The sequence below is a fragment of the Nerophis ophidion genome, linkage group LG02 (assembly GCF_033978795.1).
Source record: "Nerophis ophidion isolate RoL-2023_Sa linkage group LG02, RoL_Noph_v1.0, whole genome shotgun sequence".
Taxonomy (NCBI): domain Eukaryota; kingdom Metazoa; phylum Chordata; class Actinopteri; order Syngnathiformes; family Syngnathidae; genus Nerophis; species Nerophis ophidion.
In genome coordinates, this window is record NC_084612.1 from 90,175,354 (window position 1) to 90,199,581 (window position 24,228).

The following is a 24,228-nucleotide window of genomic DNA, read 5'->3' on the forward strand; positions in this document are numbered from 1 at the left end:
TTGCCTACTTTGTGTGGACCCACGTTTGGTCAGTAGGTTGTGAGGGCCCCCCTTTCCACTATAGCTAGAATGATGAAAACAGATGAGACACACACACACACACACACACACACACACACACACACACACACACACACACACACACACACATTTTAGCCAGGGAGGTTGTTACTGGCGTACATAACTAAGTCGTAACCATGGAGACGTGTGCTCATGATGGTGACGCCCTGTGATGTCATTTGTGTCCACTGAACTATTTAGTGAGTGGCCGTAGTCTGTCCTGCTTTGCTCAAAAGTGCTGTTTTTGTCCGTTTGTTCCCTTTTTTTTTAGCTTTAATTGTCGTGGAGTCCATATTTTCACTTATAGTCGTGGTCAAAAGTTTACCTACACTTCCGATAATTTCTTCTACAACTCTTTATTTTTGTATGAGAGAGTGATTGTAGCACATACTTGTTCGCAAAAAAATATTCATGAAGTTTGGTTCTTTTATGAATTTATAATAGCTCTACTGAAAATGTGAGCAAATCTGTGTCAGAACGTGGACTTTGTTTTTTTTTTTCCGGAATGCAAAGGAAAGTTAGAGCGGGCAAGGCGTGAAGGTAATGACATCTATAACTACAAAAAAAGAAGCAAACAAAAGGCGCGCACAATGGCGGAAAACAAACTTCACTAATGAAACAAAACTTGCACAAAGCAGAAACTATAAACAATGAACAATAAACAAAAACGTACTTAGCATGGAACTACAAAACAAGCAGCGTGAATCGCAAACATGGCATGAAGCAGAGTGCAGGTAGCTTCCTGGCAACTTTCGCTTTAAATTATTGACATGATTGGTGACAGGTGTGCGAGTGCGTGACATGAGGACAGGTGAAAACTAATGGGTAGTCATGGAAACAAAACAAACAAGGAAGTGCAAAAACAGGAAACAATGGAGTCTTAAGCAAAAGAGAACATAACTAAACAAAACATGATGACAAGACATGACAATCTGCTGGGTCAAAAGTATACGTACAGCAATGTTCATTTTTGCTTACATGTCCCTTGGCAAGTTTCACTGCAATAAGGCGCTTTTGGTCGACATCCACAAGCTTCTGCTTGAATTTTTGACCACTCCTCTTGACAAAACTGGTGCAGTTCAGCTAAATGTCTTGTTTTTTTACTGACATGGACTTGTTTCTTCAGCATTGTCCACACGTTTAAGTCAGGACTGCTGTGGTTTGCAGAGGGGAGATGACGGCAGACACCAGAGGGCTCTAATGTTCAATAATTTATTATTACAAACCCCGTTTCCATATGAGTTGGGAAATTGTGTTAGATGTAAATATAAACGGAATTCAATGATTTGCAAATCAATTTCAAGCCATATTCAGTTGAATATGCTACAAAGACAACATATTTCATGTTCAAACTGATAATTTTTTATTTTTTTTGCCAATAATTATTAACTTTAGAATTTGATGCCAGCAACACGTGACAAAGAAGTTGGGAAAGGTGGCAATAAATACTGATAAAGTTGAGGAATGCTCATCAAACTCTCGGGTGGGTGCCATGATTGGCTATAAAAACAGCTTCCCAACAAATGCTCAGTCTTTCACAAGAAAGGATGGGGCGAGGTACACCCCTTTGTCCACAACTGTGTGAGCAAATAGTCAAACAGTTTAAGAACAACCTTTCTCAAAGTGCAATTGCAAGAATTTTAGGGGTTTCAACATCTACGCTCCATAATATCATCAAAAGGTTCAGACAATCTGGAGAAATCACTCCACGTAAGCAGCATGGCCGGAAACCAACATTGAATGACCGTGACCTTCCATCCCTCAGACGGCACTGTATCAAAAACCAACATCAATCTCTAAAGGATATCACCACATGGGCTCAGGAACATTTCAGAAAACCACTGTCACTAAATACAGCCTGTCACTAAATCTGTAAGTGCAAGTTAAAGCTCTACTATTCAAAGCGAAAGCCATTTATTAGATTAGATTAGATTAGATAGTACTTTATTTATTCCGTCAGGAGAGTTCCTTCAGGAAAATAAAAATTTTCAGCACAATCCCATTCAAGTTTAGACAAACATTACAGGGAGACAGAACAGGATCGCTGACGGGTCTGCCGGCTTCCAGCGCCCCTTACAAAAAAGATGAGATACAGGTAAACAAGGAGGGGGCGGGGGAGTGGGAGAAAAAAAAAAATAGAAGATTAAAATAAAATAAAAAAAATCGGTCTTTATCAACAACATCCAGAAACGCCGCCAGCTTCTCTGAGCCCGAGATCATCAAAGATGGACTGATGCAAAGTAGTATTTAAAGTAGTGTTCTGTGGTTTGACGAGTCCACACATCTGGGAAGGTACCATTAATGCTGAAAGGTACATACAGGTTTTGGAACAACATATGCTGCCATTTAAGCGCCGTCTTTTTCATGGACGCCCCTGCTTATTTCAGCAAGACAATGCCAAGCCACATTCAGCACGTGTTACAACAGCGAAATGTGGACTCGTCAGGCCACAAAACACTTTTCTACTTTGCATCAGTCCATCTTAGATGATCTCGGGGCCCAGAGAAGTCGGCGGCGTTTCTGGATGTTGTTGATAAATGGCTTTCGCTTTGCATAGTAGAGCTTTAACTTGCACTTACAGATGTAGTGACCAACTGTATTTAGTGACAGTGGTTTTCCGAAGTGTTCCTGAGCCCATGTGGTGATATAGTTTTAGAGATTCATTTCGGTTTTTGATACAGTGCCATCCGAGGGATCGAAGGTCACGGTCATTCAATGTTGGTTTCCGGCCATGCCGCTTACGTGGAGTGATTTCTCCAGATTTTCCGAACCTTTTGATGATATTATGGAGCGTAGATGTTGAAATCCTTAAATTTTTTGCATTTGCACTTTGAGAAACATTGTTCTTAAACTGTTTGACTATTTGCTCACGCAGTTGTGGACAAAGGGGTGTACCTCGCCCCATCCTTTCTTGTGACCATGCATCTAACCTAAACGAAGTAGTAGTACTGTAATATAATAGTAGTAGTATTTTGGGTTTTAAAGACCATGTATCTAGTCTAAACAAAGTAGTAGTACTGTAATATAATAGTAGTAGTACTAGTAGTAGTAATGTGTTCCTAAAGACCATGTATATTGCCTAAACAAAGTAGTAATACTTCAATATATTAGTAGTGGTATTGGGGTTTTAAAGACCATGTCAGGAGCCTAAACAAAGTAGTAGTACTGTAATATAATAGTTGTAGTACTAGTAATGTTATTATGTTCCTAAAGACCGTGTATCTAGCCTAAACAAAGTAGTAGTACAGTAATATAATAGTAGTATTATTGTGGTTTTAAAGACCGTATATCTAGCCTAAACAAAATAGTACTACCGTAATAGAGTAGTAGTAGGACTAGTAGTACTAGTTTATTTGTCCTAAAGACCATGTTGTGAGCTTAAACTAAGTAGTAGTACTGTAATATAGTAGTAGTAGTACTGTGTATACAGGACCATGTATCACACCTAATCAAAGTAGTAGTACTGTAATATAATAGTGGTAGTATTGTGGTTTTAAAGACTATGTATCTAGTCTAAACAAAGTAGTAGTAGTGTAATATAATAGTGGTAGTATTGTGGTTTTAAAGACTATGTATCTAGCCTAAACAAAGTAGTAGTACTGTAATGTAATTGTGGTAATATTGTATACACAAGTCAATGTATCATCTCCAAACAAAGTAGTAGTACTGTAATATAGCACTAGTAGTAGTATTGTGGTTTTAAAGACCATGTATCTAGCCTAAACAAAGTAGTAGTACTGTAATATAGTAGTAGTAGTACTGTATATACAAGACCATGTATAATGCCTAATCAAAGTAGTAGTACTGTAATATAATAGTGGTAGTATTGTGGTTTTAAAGACTATGTATCAAGCCTAAACAAAGTAGTAGTACTGTAATGTAATAGTGGTAAAATTGTATACACAAGACCATGTATCATCTCCAAAGAAAGTAGTAGTACTGTAATATAGCACTAGTAGTAGTAGTATTGTGGTTTTAAAGACCATGTATCTAGCCTAAACAAAGTAGTAGTACTGTAATGTAATAGTGGTAATATAGTATACACAAGACCATGTATCACCTCTAAACAAAGTAGTAGTACTGTAATATAGTAGTAGTAGTAGTGTATATACAAGACCATGTATCACGACTAAACAAAGTAGTAGTACTGTGATATAGTAGTAGTAGTACTGTATATACAAGACCATGTATAACGCCTAAATAAAGTAGTAGTACTGTAATATAGTAGTAGTAGTAGTGTATATACAAGACCATGTATCACGACTAAACAAAGTAGTAGTACTGTGATATAGTAGTAGTAGTACTGTATGTACAAGACCATGTATAACGACTAAACAAAGTAGTAGTACTGTAATATAGTAGTAGTAGTACTGTATATACAAGACCATGTATCACGACTAAACAAAGTAGTAGTACTGTGATATAGTAGTAGTAGTACTGTATATACAAGACCATGTATAACGCCTAAATAAAGTAGTAGTACTGTAATATAATAGTGGTAGTATTGTGCTTTTAAAGTCTATGTATCTAGCCTAAACAAAGTAGAAGTACTGTAATGTAATAGTGGTAATATTGTATACACAAGACCATGTATCACCTCTAAACCAAGAAGTAGTATTGTAATATAGCACTAGTAGTAGTAGTATTGTGGTTTTAAAGACCATATATCTAGCCTAAACAAAGTAGTAGTACTGTAATATAGTAGTAGTAGTACTGTATGAACACGACCATGTATCACCTCTAAACAAAGTAGTAGTACTGTAATATAGTAGTAGTAGTACTGTATATACAAGACCATGTATCAAGCCTAAACAAAGTAGTAGTACTGTAATATAGTAGTAGTAGTACTGTATATACAAGACCATGTATCAAGCCTAAACAAAGTAGTAGTACTGTAATATAGTAGTAGTAGTAGTACTGTATATACAAGACCATGTATCAAGCCTAAACAAAGCGTGCGACCTTGACGAGCGCGGTGGTGCGCGGTCGGTGGCTCATCAGGGGAGGATGACTGCGGAGGCCGGGGGAGACATTGAAGACGTTGAAGGCGTTGAGGAAGAGGCAAGCAGTGTTCAGTAATGAGAAAGATTATAGCAGGGAGTTGAGGCGGAGAGGAGACTGACAGGCTGCTGAGTAGATAGTAGAAGATGATGGTAATATGGAGGATGACTATATATATATATATATATATATATATATATATATATATATATATATATATATATATATATATATATATATATATATATATATATATATATATATATATATAAAGATAAATGATAAATGGGTTTTACTTGTATAGCGCTTTTCTACCTTTTCTACCTTCAAGGTACTCAAAGCGCTTTGACACTACTTCCACATTCACCCATTCACACACACATTCACGCACTGATGGAGGGAGCTGCCATGCAAGGCGCTAACCAGCACCCATCAGGAGCAAGGGTGAAGTGTCTTGCTCAGGACACAACAGACGAGACGAGGTTGGTACTAGGTGGGGATTGAACCAGGGACCCTGGGGTTGCGCACGGCCACCCTACCACTGCGCCATATATATATATATATATATATATATATATATATATATATATATATATATATATATATATATATATATATATATATATATATATATATATATATATATATATATATATACCATGTATCATGTCTAAACAAAGTAGTAGTAGCACTGTAATATAATAGAAGTAGTATTGTTTTCCTAAAGACCGTTTATCACGCCTAAACAAAGTAGTGGTGCTGTAATATAATACTGGCCGTGTTGTGGTTTTAAAGAACATATATCTAGCCCAGGGGTCGGCAACCCAAAATGTTGAAAGAGCCATATTGGACCAAAAATAAAAAATAAAAATCTGTCTGGAGCCGCAAAAAACTAAAAATCTTATTACATACAGATAGTGTGTCATGAGATATAAATTGAATTAAGAGGACTTAAAGGAAACTAAATGAGCTCAAATATAGCTAAAAATGAGGCATAATGATGCAATGTGTACATATAGCTAGCCTAAATAGCATGCTAGCATCGATTAGTTTGCAGTCACACAGGGACCAAATATGCCTGATTAGCATTCCACACAAGTCAATAACATAAACAAAACTCACCTTTGTGCATTCACGTACAACGTTAAAAGTTTGGTGGACAAAATGAGACAGAAAAAGAAGTGGCTTAAAACACATCCTGGAAAGTCGGAGAAAGTTGTACATGTAAACAAACCACGGTGCGTTCAAGGACCGCCAAAATTAGTGGGACAAAACGGTGCTCACCAAATACTTGAACCAGTGAAGCATGTTTAATGTAAACAGTGTGCTTTACAACTATTGGAGGGGGTTTTGCCATATTTATCCACCAGCAGAAACCATATTAAAACAAAACAAACAATTTTTTTTCCTTAATTTATTTTTCCATTTTTCATACATTTTTGAAATAGCTCCAGAGAGCCACTAGGGCGGCGCTAAAGAGACGCATGCGGCTGTAGAGCCGCGGGTTGCCGACCCCTGATCTAGCCTAAACAAAATAGTAGTACTGTAAAACCACTCTATTTTGGTATTAAACACCATATATATATATATATATATATATAGTAGTAGTCCTGTAATATAGTTGTAGTAGTACTAGTAGTAGTATTGTGGTTATAAAGACCATGTCACGAGCCTAAACAAAGTAGTAGTAGTACTGTATTTAAATAGTAGTAATATTGTGGTCCTAAAGACCAAGTATCACGTCCAAACAAGTTTTAACTTTAAGTTAAACTACTGTAGATGAGGCGATTCCTGAAGGAATTGCGTGTGAAGACTCCAATGCTGAAGTTCAACTGAAATGCTGTCAGAATGTAGTATCAATGTAAGAATAGTTTTTATGTTGGAATGGTTTGAATGTGGAAGAGTTGGAATTTCCAGGAAAACCGTAATTTGGTTTTGAACTTGGGAAAGTGCTAGTTTGGTTGTCCAGGATGACTGGAATCTGTTGCTGTTGGAATGGTTTGAATAGGTTGAAAAATGTGGGAATTGTTAGGTTTGACTAAGGGGAGATGACGACACAGACACCAGGGAGGGGTGTAAGTCGAAGATTTGTTTTATTTATATATATATATATATATATATATATATATATATATATATATATATATATATATATATATATATATATGTGTATATGTATGTAATATTGTGATGTTGTTGCGCTATATAATGAACGAGACAGGGTGTTATGTTTTATTTTGAAGTATTGGTTTTATTTTGAAGAACCGGATGTCCGGTGCAGGAAGTGACTCTGCGTTTTTTTCGGACATTTACTTCCTCTTCTATCGGACTTTTGATGATGAGGTAATAGTTATTCATTGCTCTGTGTTTCTCGTGTAAATATTATTTCTAAACTTTCACAATACTTTAAAAGTTAAAACATTAATGCTGTAGGTATAAGTGATGTGTTGTTTTAAGTACTTTTTTATGCACAATTTTGTTAAGTAAGGATTAGAGCGTCGAATGTTTGAAATGTTTGGTCATAATTACACATGGAATTTACGCAGGTATCACTCCGCCAGAAAAGTAGAGACCTGTGTATGTGTTTCATGTTTCCAACAAAGGTATGTGGATTCGTTTATTATTATTATTTTTTTGTGATAAAACGTTTTTGTTAATGTAATTTAAATTATTATTTTTTGTATGAATGAATGTTGTTTATTCTCTCTTATATCGGACTTTTGATGATGAGGTATCACTCCGCCAGAAAAGTAGAGACGTGTATGTGTTTCATGTTTCCAACAAAGCTATGTGGATTTGTGTATTATTATTATTTTTTTGTGATAAAACGTTTTTGTTAATGTAATTTAATTTTTTTGTTGTATGAATGAATGTTGTTTATTCTCTCTTCTATCGGACTTTTGATGGTGAGGTATCACTCCGCCAGAAAAGTAGAGACCTGTGTATGTGTTTCATGTTTCCAACAAAGGTGGCCAATAAAGGATGAAACGACGGAATGGTGGAGCGTCTCCTACGTATAAAAAACTACACAACGCAGAATAAGACTCACTACATATATATATATATATATATATATATATATATATATATATATATATATATATATATATATATATACCCTGTATCACATCTAAACAATGTAGTAGTACTGTAATATAATAGTGGTAGTATTGCGGTATTTATATATATTGTTACATAGTGAGCAGCGCATTGGTAGAAGCTGGTTTTAATTATAAAATACAACAAAACACTTGACAAAGAGAAAAGAAAAGGTGTGCCCCCGCAAGGAAAGCTAAATGCTAATCGTTAGCAGGGGTAGAGTTCAAAGTCCAAGTAATAGCGCGAGTCTTAGCGCGCGAAGCTTAGCTAAAACTTAGCAGGGTACCTACAAGGATTAAAAATAACTCCTGTAACTGTCGCATTGAGCGAACGAACCAACCAGACTGAACTAAGGTAACAGGTGGGCTTAAATACCATCCATCCATCCATCCATCCATCCATCTTCTTCCGCTTATCCGAGGTCGGGTCGCGGGGGCAGCAGCCTAAGCAGGGAAGCCCAGACTTCCCTCTCCCCAGCCACTTCGTCTAGCTCTTCCCGGGGGATCCCGAGGCGTTCCCAGGCCAGCCGGGAGACATAGTCTTCCCAACGTGTCCTGGGTCTTCCCCCGTGGCCTCCTACCGGTTGGACTACCGGGCTTAAATACAGAGAACATAATTACAAATCGGTGTGTGAACGGAGGAGGAGCAAATTAAGTAACCATGGTAACCAATATAAACTAGGAAGTGCTCAACTCAGGGGAACGGAAGAGTCCAAACATGATCAAAAACACCAAAAGGGATACAAACATAAACTAGAGATGTGATCCGGGAACCGTATCACAACATATATATATATATACATATATATATATATATATATATATATATATATATATATATATATATATATATATATATGTATATATGTGTGTCTTGATCGGATTATCCAGAGAATAGTGCTCGATACCGTGGTATGTGTGGGGAAAAAATCACAAGACTACTTCATCTCTACAGAACTGTTTCATGAGGGGTTCCCTCAATCATCAGGAGAGTTTTTCTTGTTACACTTTATGCTTGTTTGCTGGTATTTTGTGTATTTCTTCTTCTGGTTGTGAGTAAAAGAATAGCTTCAGGCGGTTGATGGCCCCCAGCTGCACTTACACACTCCTTCTGGGGCCAGTTTGACATCACTCTAGGGCCGTGGTGCTCGTTAAATACCCTGCTGCTCAGTCTGGGTGGAGTTGCTAGGGATGTATCTGAAATATCGATATCGGTTCCATATGTTTTAATACCGATTTTCAAATAAAAATATTGTTTTTTTTTTATGCTTTATCTATTTTATATAATCTATATAATTATCAGAATCACACTAAATCATTGCGATGTTGTCTAAATCTCCTGATGATTGAGGGAACCCCTCATGAAACAGTTCTGTAGAGATGAAGTAGTCTTGTGATTTTTCCCACACCTACATACATACATATATATATATATATATGTATGTATATATATATATATATATATATATATGTATATATAAATAAAATACCAAAATTTCAGTGATTTCTAGCTATCAATATACTCCCTCCTTTACTCCGCCCCCAGGCTCGCCTCCCCCCACCCCGATGATAATGGTACCTTGTACAATTTTTCGTCTGCATCCCTAATCACCAATATCCCACTCGTTACCTTGTTTGCTATCCGCGCTTTCCCCGTGATTACCCATGTTTGTCCTTTTAGAAAGGAATCGAGGCAGTTGAAGTGCAGTTTTGTCACTTTTTATCGCTAAAAATGTGAGCATTAACTGCAACCATAAACATTGTAGTGAATGCTAGCATTTCCTGGGGGGGTCTCCGTATTTGCTCCGTGTTTATAGTTCAGATCTGCACCCGCTGAGGTAGTGTTCAGACAGTTCACCGCACAGATTTGCATATTAAATATGAAAATGTATTTTTTTTACGAGATGAATGTCTGTACCAAAGCAGCCGCAAAGTTTCCCCTCATCATTAATTAAAAAAAATAACTAAATGAGACTTTTAATCTGCAAAAATGCCAGTTTGTATGTATATTTACAGCACAGCAGTTGGTAGTTGGAGTATCATCAACAATTTAAGGTTTTCTTGTTACACTTTATGCTTGTTTTCTGGTATTTTGTGCATTTCTTCTTCTGGTTGTGAGTAAAAGAATAGCTGCAGGCGGTTAATGGCCCCCGGCTGCACTTATACACTCCTTCTGGGGCCAGTTTGACATCACTCTAGGGCCGTGGTGCTCGTTAAATACCCTGCTGCTCAGTCTGGGTGGAGTCGCTAGGGATGTATCTGAAATATCGATATCGGTTCCATATGTTTTAATACCGATTCTCAAATAAAAATATTGTTTTTTTTATGCTTTATCTATTTTATATAATCTATATGATTATCAGAATCACACTAAATCATTGCGATGTTGTCTAAATCTGATGATTGAGGTAACCCCTCATGAAACAGTTCTGTAGAGATGAAGTAGTCTTGTGATTTTTTCCACACATACATATATATATATATATATATATATGTATATATATATATATATTGGGACGGCGTGGCGCAGTGGGAGAGTGGCCGTGCGCAACCCGAGGGTCCCTGGTTCAAATCCCACCTAGTACCAACTTCGTCACGTCCGTTGTGTCCTGAGCAAGACACTTCACCCTTGCTCCTGATGGGTGCTGGTTGGCGCCTTGCATGGCAGCTCCCTCCATCAGTGTGTGAATGTATGTGTGAATGGGTAAATGTGGAAGTAGTGTCAAAGCGCTTTGAGTACCTTGAAGGTAGAAAAGCGCTATACAAGTACAACCCATTTATTTATATATATATATATATATAAATATATATATATACACATATGTACACACACATATATGTCTTGATTGGATTATCCAGAGAATAGTGCTCGATACCGTGGTAGAGCGCAATATGTAGGTGTGGGAAAAATCATAAGACTACTTCATCTCTACAGAACTGTTTCATGAGGGGTTCCCTCAATCATCAGGAGATTTAGACAACATCGCAATGATTTAGTGTGATTCTGAAAATCTCCTGATGATTGAGGGAACCCCTCATGAAACAGTTCTGTAGAGATGAAGTAGTCTTGTGATTTTCCCACACCTACATACATATATATATATATATATATATATATATATATATATATTTATATATTTATATATATATATATATATATATATATATATATAAAATACCAACATTTCAGTGATTTCTATCTATCAATATACTCCCCCCTTAACTCCGCCCCCAGGCTCGCCTCCCCCCACCCCGATGATAATGGTACCTTGTACAATTTTTCGTGCGCATCCCTAATCACCAATATCCCACTCGTTACCTTGTTTGCTATCCGCGCTTTCCCCATGATTACCCATGTTTGCTCTTTTAGAAAACCTATTTTGTTACTGGAATCGAGGCAGTTGAAGTGCAGTTTTGTCACTTTTTATCGCTAAAAATGTGAGCATTAACTGCAACCATAAACATTTTAGTGAATGCTAGCATTTCCTGGGGGGGGTGTCCGTATTTGCTCCATGTTTATAGTTCAGATCTGCACCCGCTGAGGTGGTGTTCAGACAGTTCACCGCACAGATTTGCATATTAAATATGAAATTTTTTTTTTTTTTACGAGATGAATGTCTGTACCAAAGCAGCCGCAAAGTTTCCCCTCATCATTAATTCAAAAAAATAACTAAATGAGACTTTTAATTTGCGCAAATGCCAGTTTGTATGTATATTTACGGCACAGCGGTTGGTAGTTGGAGTATCATCAACAATTTAAGGTTTTCTTGTTACACTTTATGCTTGTTTTCTGGTATTTTGTGCATTTCTTCTTCTGGTTGTGAGTAAAAGAATAGCTGCAGGCGGTTAATGGCCCCCGGCTGCACTTACACACTCCTTCTGGGGCCAGTTTGACATCACTCTAGGGCCGTGGTGCTCGTTAAATACCCTGCTGCTCAGTCTGGGTGGAGTTGAAGCTGAAATATCGATACCAATTCTTTATGTTTTAAAAAACGATTCTCAAATAAAAATATTGTTGTTTATTTATGCTTTATCTATTTTATATAATGTATATAATTATCTGAATCACACTAAATCATTGCGATGTTGTCTAAATCAGTGTTTCTTAACCATAGGGCCCTTAGAGAGCTCTCAAAATAAAGTGGTAATACACTTTCCCTCCACTTGTGGCAGTATTGACAACCTCAAACAAACAGAAGAAGTCTAATGTCACGGAGAAGATTTTTAGCGCAAAAATTATGAAAAAATGTCAAGCAGCAATACTTGAAATACACTACTTTTTTATTTTTTTCCAGACTTATTAGTTAAATTTACAAGTTCCTTATGTTTTAGTACTTAATATTATAATATTAATTATTTTGATGCTTTAGCTATCTTAGATAATGTATGTAATTATCAGAATCACACTAAATCATTGAGATGTTGTCTACATCAGTGTTTCTTAATCATAGGGCCCTTTCGAGAGCTGCCAAAATAAAGTAGTAATACACTTTCCCACCACTTGTGGCAGTATTGACAACCTTAAACAAGCACAAGAAGTTATAAAGTCATGGAGACGATTTTTCAGCGCAAAAATTATGAAAAATTGTGAAGCAGGAATATTTAAAATACACTAATTTTTTAATTTTACCGGACACATTAGGTAAATATGCACAAAGTGTCTGTATTATATTTTACTCTGAGTTGATAGTGATGTGCGGATCAATTGCTAAAATATCGATACCAGTTACTTATGTTTTAATACAGATTCTCAAATAATAATATTGTTTTTTTTATGCTTTATCTATTTTATATAATCTATATAATTATCAGAATCCCACTAAATCATTGCAATGTTGTCTAAATCAGTGTTTCTTAACCATAGGGCCCCTTAGAGAGCTGTCAAAATAAACGGAAGGAGTCTAAAGTTACGGAGAATATTTTTTTAGCGCAAAAATTATGAAAATATATAAAGCAGCAATACTTAAAATACACTACATTTCGATTTTTACCGGACTTATTAGTTAAATTTACAAGTTCCTTTTGTTTTAGTACTTAGTCTCAAAGAAAAATATTAATTATTTTGATGCTTTAGCTATCTTAGATAATGTATATAATTATCAGAATCACACTAAATCATTGCGATGTTGTCTACATCAGTGTTTCTTAATCATAGGGCCCTTTCGAGAGCTGCCAAAATAAAGTAGCAATACACTTTCCCACCACTTATGGAAATATTGACAACCTCAAACAAACAGAAGAAGTCTAAAGTTATGGAGAAGATTTTTTAGCGCAAAAAATATGAACAATTGTGAAGCACCAATACTTAAAATACAATACTTTTTAAATTTTGCATAAATGTCTATTGAATTTTATTCAGAGTTAGTCTGGGTAGAGTTGGTAGTGATGTATTTAAAATATCAATACCAGTACCATATCTTTTGATATCGATTCTCAAATCAAAATATTGATTATTTTGACCCTTTAGGTATTTTAGATAATGTGTATATATATATATACCAGAGACACAGCGAATAGTAACTAAATCAATGAGATCTTGTCTATATCACTGTTTCTTAACCAAAATGAGTAGTAATGCACTTTCCCACCACTTGTGGCAGTATTGAGAACCTCTAAACAAACAAGAAGTTATGGAAAAATTGTGAAAAATAGTTAAGCAGTGTGTAAGTTATCACAAAAATTTCCATTTTCGGAAACTTCCGGCGAGCAGACAGAGGCTGTCTTTGTTGCACAAGCCAAAGGCTTGGAAAATTCCGCTGTGTACGATGGGAGGAGACGGGGGAGGGGTTATCTGTTTTGATCCAACACCTGCCCAAGCTCGATCCAGGACCAGCCCGAGGCATCTTTTTTCTTTTGTGTTAGTTTTACCGAAAAAAATGGCTGTTTAAATACCTCCCGTTCCTTTAGAAACAGCTGTTGTTACGTAAACAGGGGAAGTCCAAATAAAAGTGTGGGTGACAGTGTAAGAGGTTACATGTTGCCACGTCTCTCCTCAAAATGAGCAAAAATTGAATTCTGTCTCTGTTTATTTCCTTGCTTCTTGTCTTGTTTGATAGTCGTCATCGATGTTTTGAACCTGACAAGCAGCAATACTTAAAATAGACTACTTTTTCACTTTTGTGAATTTGCACAAAGTGTCAGTATTGAATTGTGATCGGTATCAGATCGGAAAGAAAATGGGTGATGTGGCACGTCACCAATAGTCGGTGTTCTACAGCTCTTTTGTCAACACAATTATTCATTTTTCATGTCATTAAACACAACTTTTTGCTTGTGCTTGTTAGGAATGAGTTGTGTTCCCTTCCTGTCGCTTCCGGCATGCCGCCATCCAACTTCACCACACACTCCATTCTCACCGCTTCTTCTTGTTTTTGTGTCTTCCAGTCCCCTCGGCGCCGACGGACTCGGATTCGGGCCGCCCGGACGAGGACACGTTCGGGGTGAGTTTTTTATTTTTATTTCTTCTTCCTCGTCTTCGTTCCTGAATGATGCTAATTAAAACAGCTGCGGAAGACGTTGCCCCCCCGGACTCGTTTAGCTGTTGTCAAAATGGCAGCCTTGAGGTGTTTGTAATGCGTGTGGACACAAAGCGTTAGGCGCATCACACACACACACACATACACACACACACACACACTCACAAACACGTATAGTAGCTTACTATCAAAATGATTTTAAAAATCTTATAATGAAATGGTATAATGAAAGCTATATTAGCCTACTATCAAAATTACTTTAAAAGTCTTATATAAGTGTTATAAAGAACGCAACACATGATGTAAGTGTCTATATGAGCTATATTAGCCTACTATCAAAATTACTTTAAAAGTCTTATATAAGTGTTTTAATGAAGACAACACATGATGTAAGTGTCTATTTTAGCCCACTATCAAAATGACTTTAAAAGTCTTATATAAGTGTTATGATGAAGGCAACACATGATGTGTCTATTTTAGCTTACTATCAAAATGACTTTATAAGTCTTATATAACTGTTATAATGAAGGCAACACATGATGTAAGTGTCTATATTAGCTATGTTAGCCTACTATCAAAATTACGTTAAAAGTTCTATGTAAGTGTTATAATGAAGGAAATGCATGATGCAAGTGTCTATATTAGCCTACTATCAAAATGACTTTAAAGTCTTATATAAGTGTTATAATGAAGGCAACACATGATGTAAGTGTCTATATTAGCTATGTTAGCCTACTATCAAAATTACGTTAAAAGTTCTATATAAGTGTTATATTGAAGGAAACACATGATGTAAGTGTCTATATTGGCCTACTATCAAAATGACTTTAAAAGTCTTATATAAGTGTTCTAATGAAGGCAACACATGATGTGTCTATATTAGCTATGTTAGCCTACTATCAAAATGACGTTAAAAGTTCTATATAAGTGTTATATTGAAGGAAACGCATGATGTGTCTATATTAGCTATATTAGCCTACTATCAAAATTACTTTAAAAGTCTTATATAAGTGATGTAAGTGTCTATATTAGCCTACTATGAAAATGACTATTAAAGTCTTTTTATATATATATATATATATATATATATATATATATATATATTATGTAATGTGCAATTCATATTGTTGATGTAGATCAGGGGTGTCAAACTCTTTTCCATTGAGGGCCATATCGCAGTAATGGCCGCTTTTTTAAAATTAATTGTTATATACATGGGGGAGTTGACGCCACAGACCACAATCTGATTTTTATATATATATATATATATATATATATATACATATATGCTTTTAGGCCATCTCCATATATAATAGTGAAAAATAAGTAAATGAATACAGTATACATTAAATATAATGTATTAAAAAAATCATTAATCTGATTACATTTTCCATTATTTATTCAATTCCGAGTTTTGGTCTTGTGAAAAATGTGTGCAGTTTCGAGGAAATTTGACGGTGCGTGGTATGATTTGCACTTAAATATTTAATCCTGTTTACATTTCCGTTTTTGCAGAAACACTATTTGGGACAATTCACAAAAGAAAAATGGAGATATTTGGAAGTAAAAATGTCCACATGACTGCTCCACGGCTCTGCCAATAAATATTATTATTGTCGTCATGCGGTTGGTGTTGCTCTGCTAGCCTATCAAAACAAAGCTGTGCGGTTGCCAATGACGACCATCTTTATTACTGCACTGTGTGGCGATAAATGAAGAACAGCACGTAACTAACACTAAAATGAATACATTGTTTAAATAATTCTGTTTGATTGGCAAGTTAATCATTAGATTCTTAACAAATGTACTTTTCCCAGCACTCATTTTACAGTAAATGACTAACATGTGACAATAGTTTTGATCTAAAGTATCTATATATATATATATATATATATATATATATATATGAATATTAGATGATTACACGTTTTGGCCTCCCCGGCTGGGAATATTTGGTTTTTTTTCCAAGCGGGAACTAACAAAGATGCAATAACCGTAACATGGCTGACTTCCATCCTGGAATCGATCGGCGACCATTGTTCATATTATTAATCACACCTGTGTTCTTATTGCTATGGCACTCGTGTGAGTGGAAGTAGTCCTTAATAGCCATGATGGCTTCTTGGACTAAAAGGGAGAGGGTGATGGGGGTGGGGGGAGAGGAATGGCCGCAGTTCAGAAAAGTGTAAAAAAAAAAAAAAAAAAAAATACACATAAAGAAATGCTGCAGTTGGTTATCATTTTAGACGGCAGTTTCAATGAGAATGAGAAAGAACATTTATATGCAGGCACAATGCCAAATATTGTTAGCATGTCAAAACTGTATTTATTAATATGACCAGTTGATGAAATTTACAAGCATGTTCACTAAATACATTAATGGAGAACTGCACTTTCTAATATAATTTATTCCTAATTTTAATTAATATTATTATTAATACTATTATTATTCTTACATGGGCACCACTGTGTCTACTATCCTTTATTCCCTATTTAATTCCATTATTATTATTTTGACACAATGATTATATTAATAATATTATTAATACTAATAACTATTATTATTATTAAATTATTATTGTTATTACAAGGACACCACTCTGTCTGAAATCATTTACTCCTAAATTTAATTCCGGTATTATTGTTGTTGTTGTTATTATTATTATTATTACCATTAATATATGTAGTATTGTTTTTATTATTATTATTATTATTTATATTATCATTATTATTATTATAATTACATGGACACCATGCCTGATATCATATATCCTGAATTTATTGATTTATTTTGTAATAAACATCACTGTGTCTGATATCATATATTCCTTATTTAAATTCCCGCCAGTATTATCATTATTATAATTGTAATGATTGTTATTAGAATTAATATTTTAATAATAATAATAATAATTATTACTATCCATCCATTTCCTACCGCTTATTCCCTTTTGGGGTGACGGGGGGCGCTGGTGCCTATCTCAACTCCAATTTGGCGGAAGGCGGTGCACACCCTGGACAAGTCACCATGTCATATTATTATTATTATTATGTTTTTTATTATTATTATTATGATCATTATTATTATTATTATTATTATTATTATTATTATTATTACATGGACACCACTGTGTCTGAAATCATTTATCCTGAATTCAGTGGCTTATTTTTGTATGAAATAAATGGGTTGTACTTGTATAGCGCTTTTCTACCTTCAAGGTACTCAAAGCGCTTTGACACTACTTCCACATTTACCCATTCACACACACATTCACACACTGATGGAGGGAGCTGCCATGCAAGGCGCCAACCAGCACCCATCAGGAGCAAGGGTGAAGTGTCTTGCTCAGGACACAACGGACGTGACGAGGTTGGTACTAGGTGGGATTTGAACCAGGGACCCTCGGGTTGCGCACGGCCACTCTTCCACTGTCTCTGATATAACTTGTTCCTAATTTTAATTCCGGTATTATTGTTGTTGTTGTTATTATTATTATTACCATTAATCTATATTAATGTTATTATTACTATTATTACATGGACACCATGCCTGATATCATATATCCTGAATGTATTGATTTATTTTGTAATAAACATCACTGTGTCTGATATCATATATTCCTTATTTTAATTTCCGACAGTATTATTATTATTATAATTATAAAAATAATAATAATGATAATAATACCTATTATTATTATTATTATTTTTATTATTATTACCATTGTTGTTGTTAATACATGGACACCACTGTGTCTAATATCATTTATTCCTCATTTTAATCCCAGTGTTGTTGTTGTGATTATTATTATTATTATTATTACCATTAATAAATATTATTCTTATTATTGTTATTCTTACATGGACACCATTCCTTATATCATATATCCTGACTTTATTAATTTATTTTGTAATACACATCACTGTGTCTGATATCATATATTCCTTATTTTAATTCCCGCCAGTATTATTATTATACATATTATTATTATTACATGGACACCACTGTCTGATATCATTTATCCTGAATGTTCTTATGTAATGACTCTGCCACAGTGTCGTCCTGAGTATATCATTAACTTTAAGATGTGTAGCGAAGCCTGCTTAAGATTCCTCCCACGTTTCGTGCTCACAAATAGGATATAGTAGACCTTTGTCCCCCCTCATCCTGACTACGCTTCTCGTCCTCCGCGCAGGTTTCCATCGCCGTGGGCCTGGCGGGCTTCGCCTGCGTCCTCCTTCTCGTCCTTTTCGTCCTCATCAACAAGTATGGGCGACGCTCCAAATTCGGAATGAAAGGTGAGTCCGTTCTGCTGGGAGAGTGTTTTCTTCTCCCGCCCGCAAAGCCCCGGGAGCTCTCATTTTGGACGCGTAATGTCCCTGTTTCCTCTCCGGGAGGACAATAAGGAGCAAGCGCTATTGTGACAGCGTCTGCGTGGCGTTTTGTTTTCCCGCCTGCATGTGGACGCTGGCGGTGGCTGCGTATCGAAGGGCGGCGCGTGCGCTGGATTGAGGTCAGTGCCTTGTGCAAACACCTCATCTGTTGACTGTCGGCTATCTGCGGGCGGCGCCCGCCAGAGGCTGAATTAATTAGCAGGACTGCGAGCTGTCCATCACGCCCCGGGGACTCGCTTCAGTGAGATTGTTTGGCTTTTTGCGACGCTTGCGCTGCCAATTTGCCGTCGCTGTGCCATTTTGTCGGCCGACAACGTGGGTTCGATTTCTCTATTAGTCACACTCAGGTTAGCACCTGCGTTGCTTTAAAGGGGAACATTATCACAATTTCAAAAGGGTTAAAAACAATAAAAATCAGTTCCCAGTGGCTTGTTGTATTTTTTGAAGTTTTTTTCAAAATTTTACCGGTCTCGGAATATCCCTAAATAAAGCTTTAAAGTGCCTTATTTTCGGCTACTGCGAAGACACTGGCCATTTCCCTGTGACGTCACACAGTGCTGCCAATGTAAACAAACAATGGGAATACCACAGCAAGATATAGCGACATTAGCTCGGATTCAAACTCGGACTTCAGCGACTTAAGCGATTCAAAAGATTACGCATGTATTGAAACAGATGGTTGGAGTATGAAAATATTGAAGAAGAAACTGAAGATATAGAGCAAATAGCTATTGACGCAATTCATAGCCATAGCATGGCCGAATAGCTGCGTTAGCATCGGCGGTAAAATGTGCGGACCAAACGATCAGGACTTTCGCTTCTTTTGACACTGGATCAACTTAAATCCATTGATTGGTAAGTGTTTTTTTCGCTTTAAATGTGGGTGGAAGGAAACGTAATATAGTTGCAAATGCATCTGCAGGTTATCCATACATCTCTGTTCCATGTCTGCTTTAGCACCGCCGGTAAATAGCATGTTAGCATCGATTAGCGTAGCATGTTAGCATCGATTAGCTGGCAGTCAAAATCAACAAAACTCACCTTTGTGATTTCGTTGACTTAATCGTTGCAAATGCATCTGCAGGTTATCCATACATCTCTGTGCCATGTCTGCCTTGGCATCGCCGGTAAAATGTGGAGACACTCTGGCACATTCAATGGGGGTCTGGCGGCAGATTTCTTGCCGGTGGTGCAACTTGAATCCCTCCCTGTTAGTGTTGTTACACCCTCCGACAACACCGTCGAGGCATGATGTCTCCAAGGTTCCAAAAAATAGTCGAAAAAACGGAAAATAACAGGGCCGAGACCCGGTGTTTGTAATGTGTTGAAAATGAAAATGGTGGGTGTGTTACCTCGGTGACGTCACATTCTGACGTCATCGCTTGCAGCGCGATAAACAGAAAGGCGTTTAATTCGCCAAAATTCACCCATTTAGAGTTCGGAAATCGGTTAAAAAAATAGATGGTCTTTTTTCTGCACCATCAAGGTATATATTGACGCTTACATAGGTCTGGTGATAATGTTCCCCTTTAAGCACATCCGGCTGACGGCCGCTAATGGCTATTAGCCGTTGCTTATTAGCGGGGTTTGAAAGGACTCATGGTTAGCTAACTAGCTCGGGTCTGTTAACGAAAAGGTCACGTTTGTACCTTCAGCTGCCAATTAGCTTAACTTACTGGTTAGCTATTGTATCAGAATCTGTCACTGTCGCTAACTGACTTAGCTACATCTGTTGTTTTTTAATGGCTGTCGAGCTAGCTGGTAGGACAGGGGTCGGGAACCTTTTTGGCTGAGAGAGCCAATAAGCCAAATATTTTAAAATGTATTTCCGTAAGAGCCATTAATAATAATATTTTTTTTACACTGAACACAACTAATCACGTGCATTTTTAAGTAAAAACAGCATTTCTAGGGTATAATAAGTCTGTTATTCTCTGTAATAACATTGTTATTCTGAAGCTAACTGTGGAGGGGGTGTGGTCTGTGGGCCTGCAGCGACAGGTGCGTGGTCGGCCGACTTGGGCCTTGTTATCTAATCACCTGTCGCTATGTTGTAAGCAGCAGCCATGAGGAGAGACAGGTTTGGGGCTGGAGCGAGAACAAAAGAAGAGAAAAAGACAATTGCTGGAAAGCAACTAAGGGACTTATTGAAAAATAAAACAATATCGTAACCCTGAAACAGGCTCTCATGTCGGTGCTTGGTGGTCTGAAGAACCCCCAGGAGGGCAAGCCCCACACTAATCAATAATAAATACATAACTTTTTACCATTAACGCAACTTCTTGAACAGGTGCAGTAGAAAACGGATGGATGGATTAAAATGCACGAGAATGTTTTCTATTTTGAACGTTACTTTTAACACTTTGATTACAAGCGGAATTATTCGTTACTTAGCGTGTTAAGCAGTGTCAGCTCAGATTTATCCGAGAGCCAGATGCAGTCATCAAAAGAGCCAAATCTGGCTCTAGAGCCATAGGTTCCCTATACCTGTGGTAGGAGAACTACGGACGCATTATTGGGCAATAGAAACACCGCTAGTTACAACAACATTAGCCAAAATATTAGCCAAATATTATGGTAAGCCAACGTATCAGAATCTGTTGCCGTCAGTTTAGTTTATTAGTCCGGAACCCTTGTTCGCTAACGGTGTCAGATTTTGATACGTTAGCGTACCAGAATATTTGGCTAATGTTGTTGTTGCTAACGGTGTATGACTGTGTGATTTAGCTAAATCTGTGTTTTAATGGCTGTCGAGCTAGCTGGTATGATAACTACAGTCACATTATTGGGCAGTAGAAAGACATTAGCCTGGTAGCGTCGGCCTCAATCGATATGATTATAGGCTATTAGTTACCGACATTTTTGCCAAAATTGGGCTCTTAGATGGGACGGCAGTGTCATCGAAGTCTTAATAAGGTCCCTGTCTTAACATTTCTAGAAGTTTCTGTCAATATATCAGTTTAGGGTTAGGGAATTTAGAGTAGCTACCTCAAATGACAGACTGGGCAGTCGAAAGACGTTAGTTACCGACATTTCGGCCGAAATTGGGCTTTTAAATGACACCGTCATGCCATCTAAGTTCTAATAAGTTCCCAGGCTAACTTTTCTAGACGTTTCTGTCAATATATCAGTGTAGGATTAGGTAAGTTAGTGTAGTTACCTCAAATGACTGCCTTTTTGACCATTTGTGTTTCAAAATGCTTGCCAGCTAACTAGCCTGGTAGCGTAAGTACCTATCAGTGAGCTATAACATTAGCCGAATATTCTGGTAAACTAACGTATCATAATCTGTGACCGTAAATGAGGTGTTTAGATTATTAGTCCAGAACCCTTGTTGGCTAACGGTGTACGACTGTGTGACTTAGCTACATATATGTTTTAATGGCTGTCAAGCTAGCTGGTAAGATAACTACAGCGATATGATAATAGGCTATTAGTTACCGACATTTTTGCCAACTTTGGGCTCTAGAATGGGACGGCAGTGTCATCTAAGTTTTATTAAGTTCCCTGTCTTAACTTTTCTAGAAGTTTCTGTTGATATTTCAGTGTACAATTAGGGAAGTTAGATTAGCTACCTCAAATGACTGCCTTTGTTATCATTTTTGTTTCAAAATGCTTGCCAGCTAACTAGCCTGGTAGCGTATCAGTGAGCTATAACAACATTAGCCAAGTATTCTGGTAAACTAACGTATCATGATCGCTGTCCGTCAATGAGGTGTCTAGCTTATTAGTCCAGAACCTTTGTTCACTAACGGTGTATGACTGTGTGACTTAGCTACATCTAACAATTGCAGGTGCTAGCTCGTAAGCTAACTTATAAAGGAAGAACTGCCATCATCCACATTTTCAGGATCTGATTTGGCCAAATTTTAAAACCACTTCTTTGCCAACAAGTGTGAATACTTTGTCACCTAACGATTCCATAAGATTCGATTTGATTCAGAATCGATTCTTGATTGAACACGATTCTCGATTCAAACCGATTTTTCGCAATGTTTTATTTGGTAGAATTTGTGAATTTGTACGACAACGTCTACCACTGTTTGTGCCTCAAGGACAATGCTAGCTTCAAGACCTGGTTAGCTAACAATAGCCGTTGCTAGTCCATAAGTTAACTTAGAATGGAAGCACTGCCACATCCACATTTTCAGGATCTGGTTTAGCCAAATTTTAAAGCCACTTCTTTGCTAACTCGTGTGAACCTTTGGTCACCTAACGATTCGATACGATTCCTGGGGTGACGATTTGATTCAGAATCGATTCTTGGTTCAACGCGATTCTCTATTCAAACCGATTTTTCGCAATATTTTATTTGGTAGAATGTGTACGACAACTTCTACCAACGTTTGTGCCTCAAGGACAATGCCAGATTCAAGACCTGGTTAGCTAACAATAGCCGTTGCTAGTCCATAAGTTAACTAATGCATGCCAGCTCTGCATTAAGTACGTCTGCCATCTTGTTACCTTTACTTGTGTCTCTTTTAATGACACACGGTTTCACCCCATAGCGAGCGAGAGTGTTCTTTTATTTCATATCGTAAGCGTGGTGTGAAGTAGCATTACCCGCCGCCACCCTTAATGGCCTACATTACGGGATTAGTTCATTTACTTTATACCTCGCCAAGAAGCAACTCTTGGCTGTAATTATTTAGGAGGTGGCAATTATTGCATTGGCTCCAAGACGGCTCCAATCAAGGATGAGCCTCACGAGGTAATGAGGCTTGACGGGAATGTCACACCGCAAGGCACACTGGGCGGACGCGGACGGGAGTTTAGAGTGATGAGGAGCACGGAAGAAAAAAGACGCGTCTTCATCATCGCACTGAGATTCCGTCGTCGTGTCGGAACATGTTTACGTGGACAGAGGCGGTGGCGTTTGTTGTGGCTCTTACCAGAGTCCTAAGGAGAATTGGCGGTAATAAAGGATTTTGTAGCTTTGTTTCCTCCGTATGGCATGTAAATCACTGCCTGACTTAAAAATCAGAGAAGTTGGACACAACTGTGACAGCCTTGATGGACGGCCTCGATATTTTCCCTCTAATGTGCAATTCATACTGTTGATGTAGATCAGATGTGTAAAACTCATTTTCATTGAGGGTCACATCACGGTAATGGCCGTTTTTTTTACAATTAATTGTTATGTACAGGGGGGAGTTGACGGCACAGACCACAATGGAACATAAACTGTATGATTTGTT

General features: G+C 37.0%; 1 protein-coding gene and 1 long non-coding RNA gene across 3 annotated transcripts in view; both read left to right on the plus strand.

The window, feature by feature from the left end:
• Positions 1-24,228, plus strand: part of LOC133548228 (NT-3 growth factor receptor-like) — a 598,415-nt gene that overhangs the window by 343,207 nt on the left and 230,980 nt on the right. For both annotated transcript variants that reach the window (XM_061893541.1, XM_061893542.1), the window contains 2 exons: positions 14,544-14,599; positions 18,832-18,934. In XM_061893541.1, coding sequence (XP_061749525.1) covers positions 14,544-14,599; positions 18,832-18,934 — 159 coding nt within the window. The remainder of the gene's footprint in view (positions 1-14,543; positions 14,600-18,831; positions 18,935-24,228) is intronic.
• Positions 7,398-8,053, plus strand: LOC133548230 (uncharacterized). The gene is made up of 2 exons (XR_009805822.1): positions 7,398-7,664; positions 7,973-8,053. It is a non-coding gene; the product is annotated as an uncharacterized LOC133548230 (long non-coding RNA).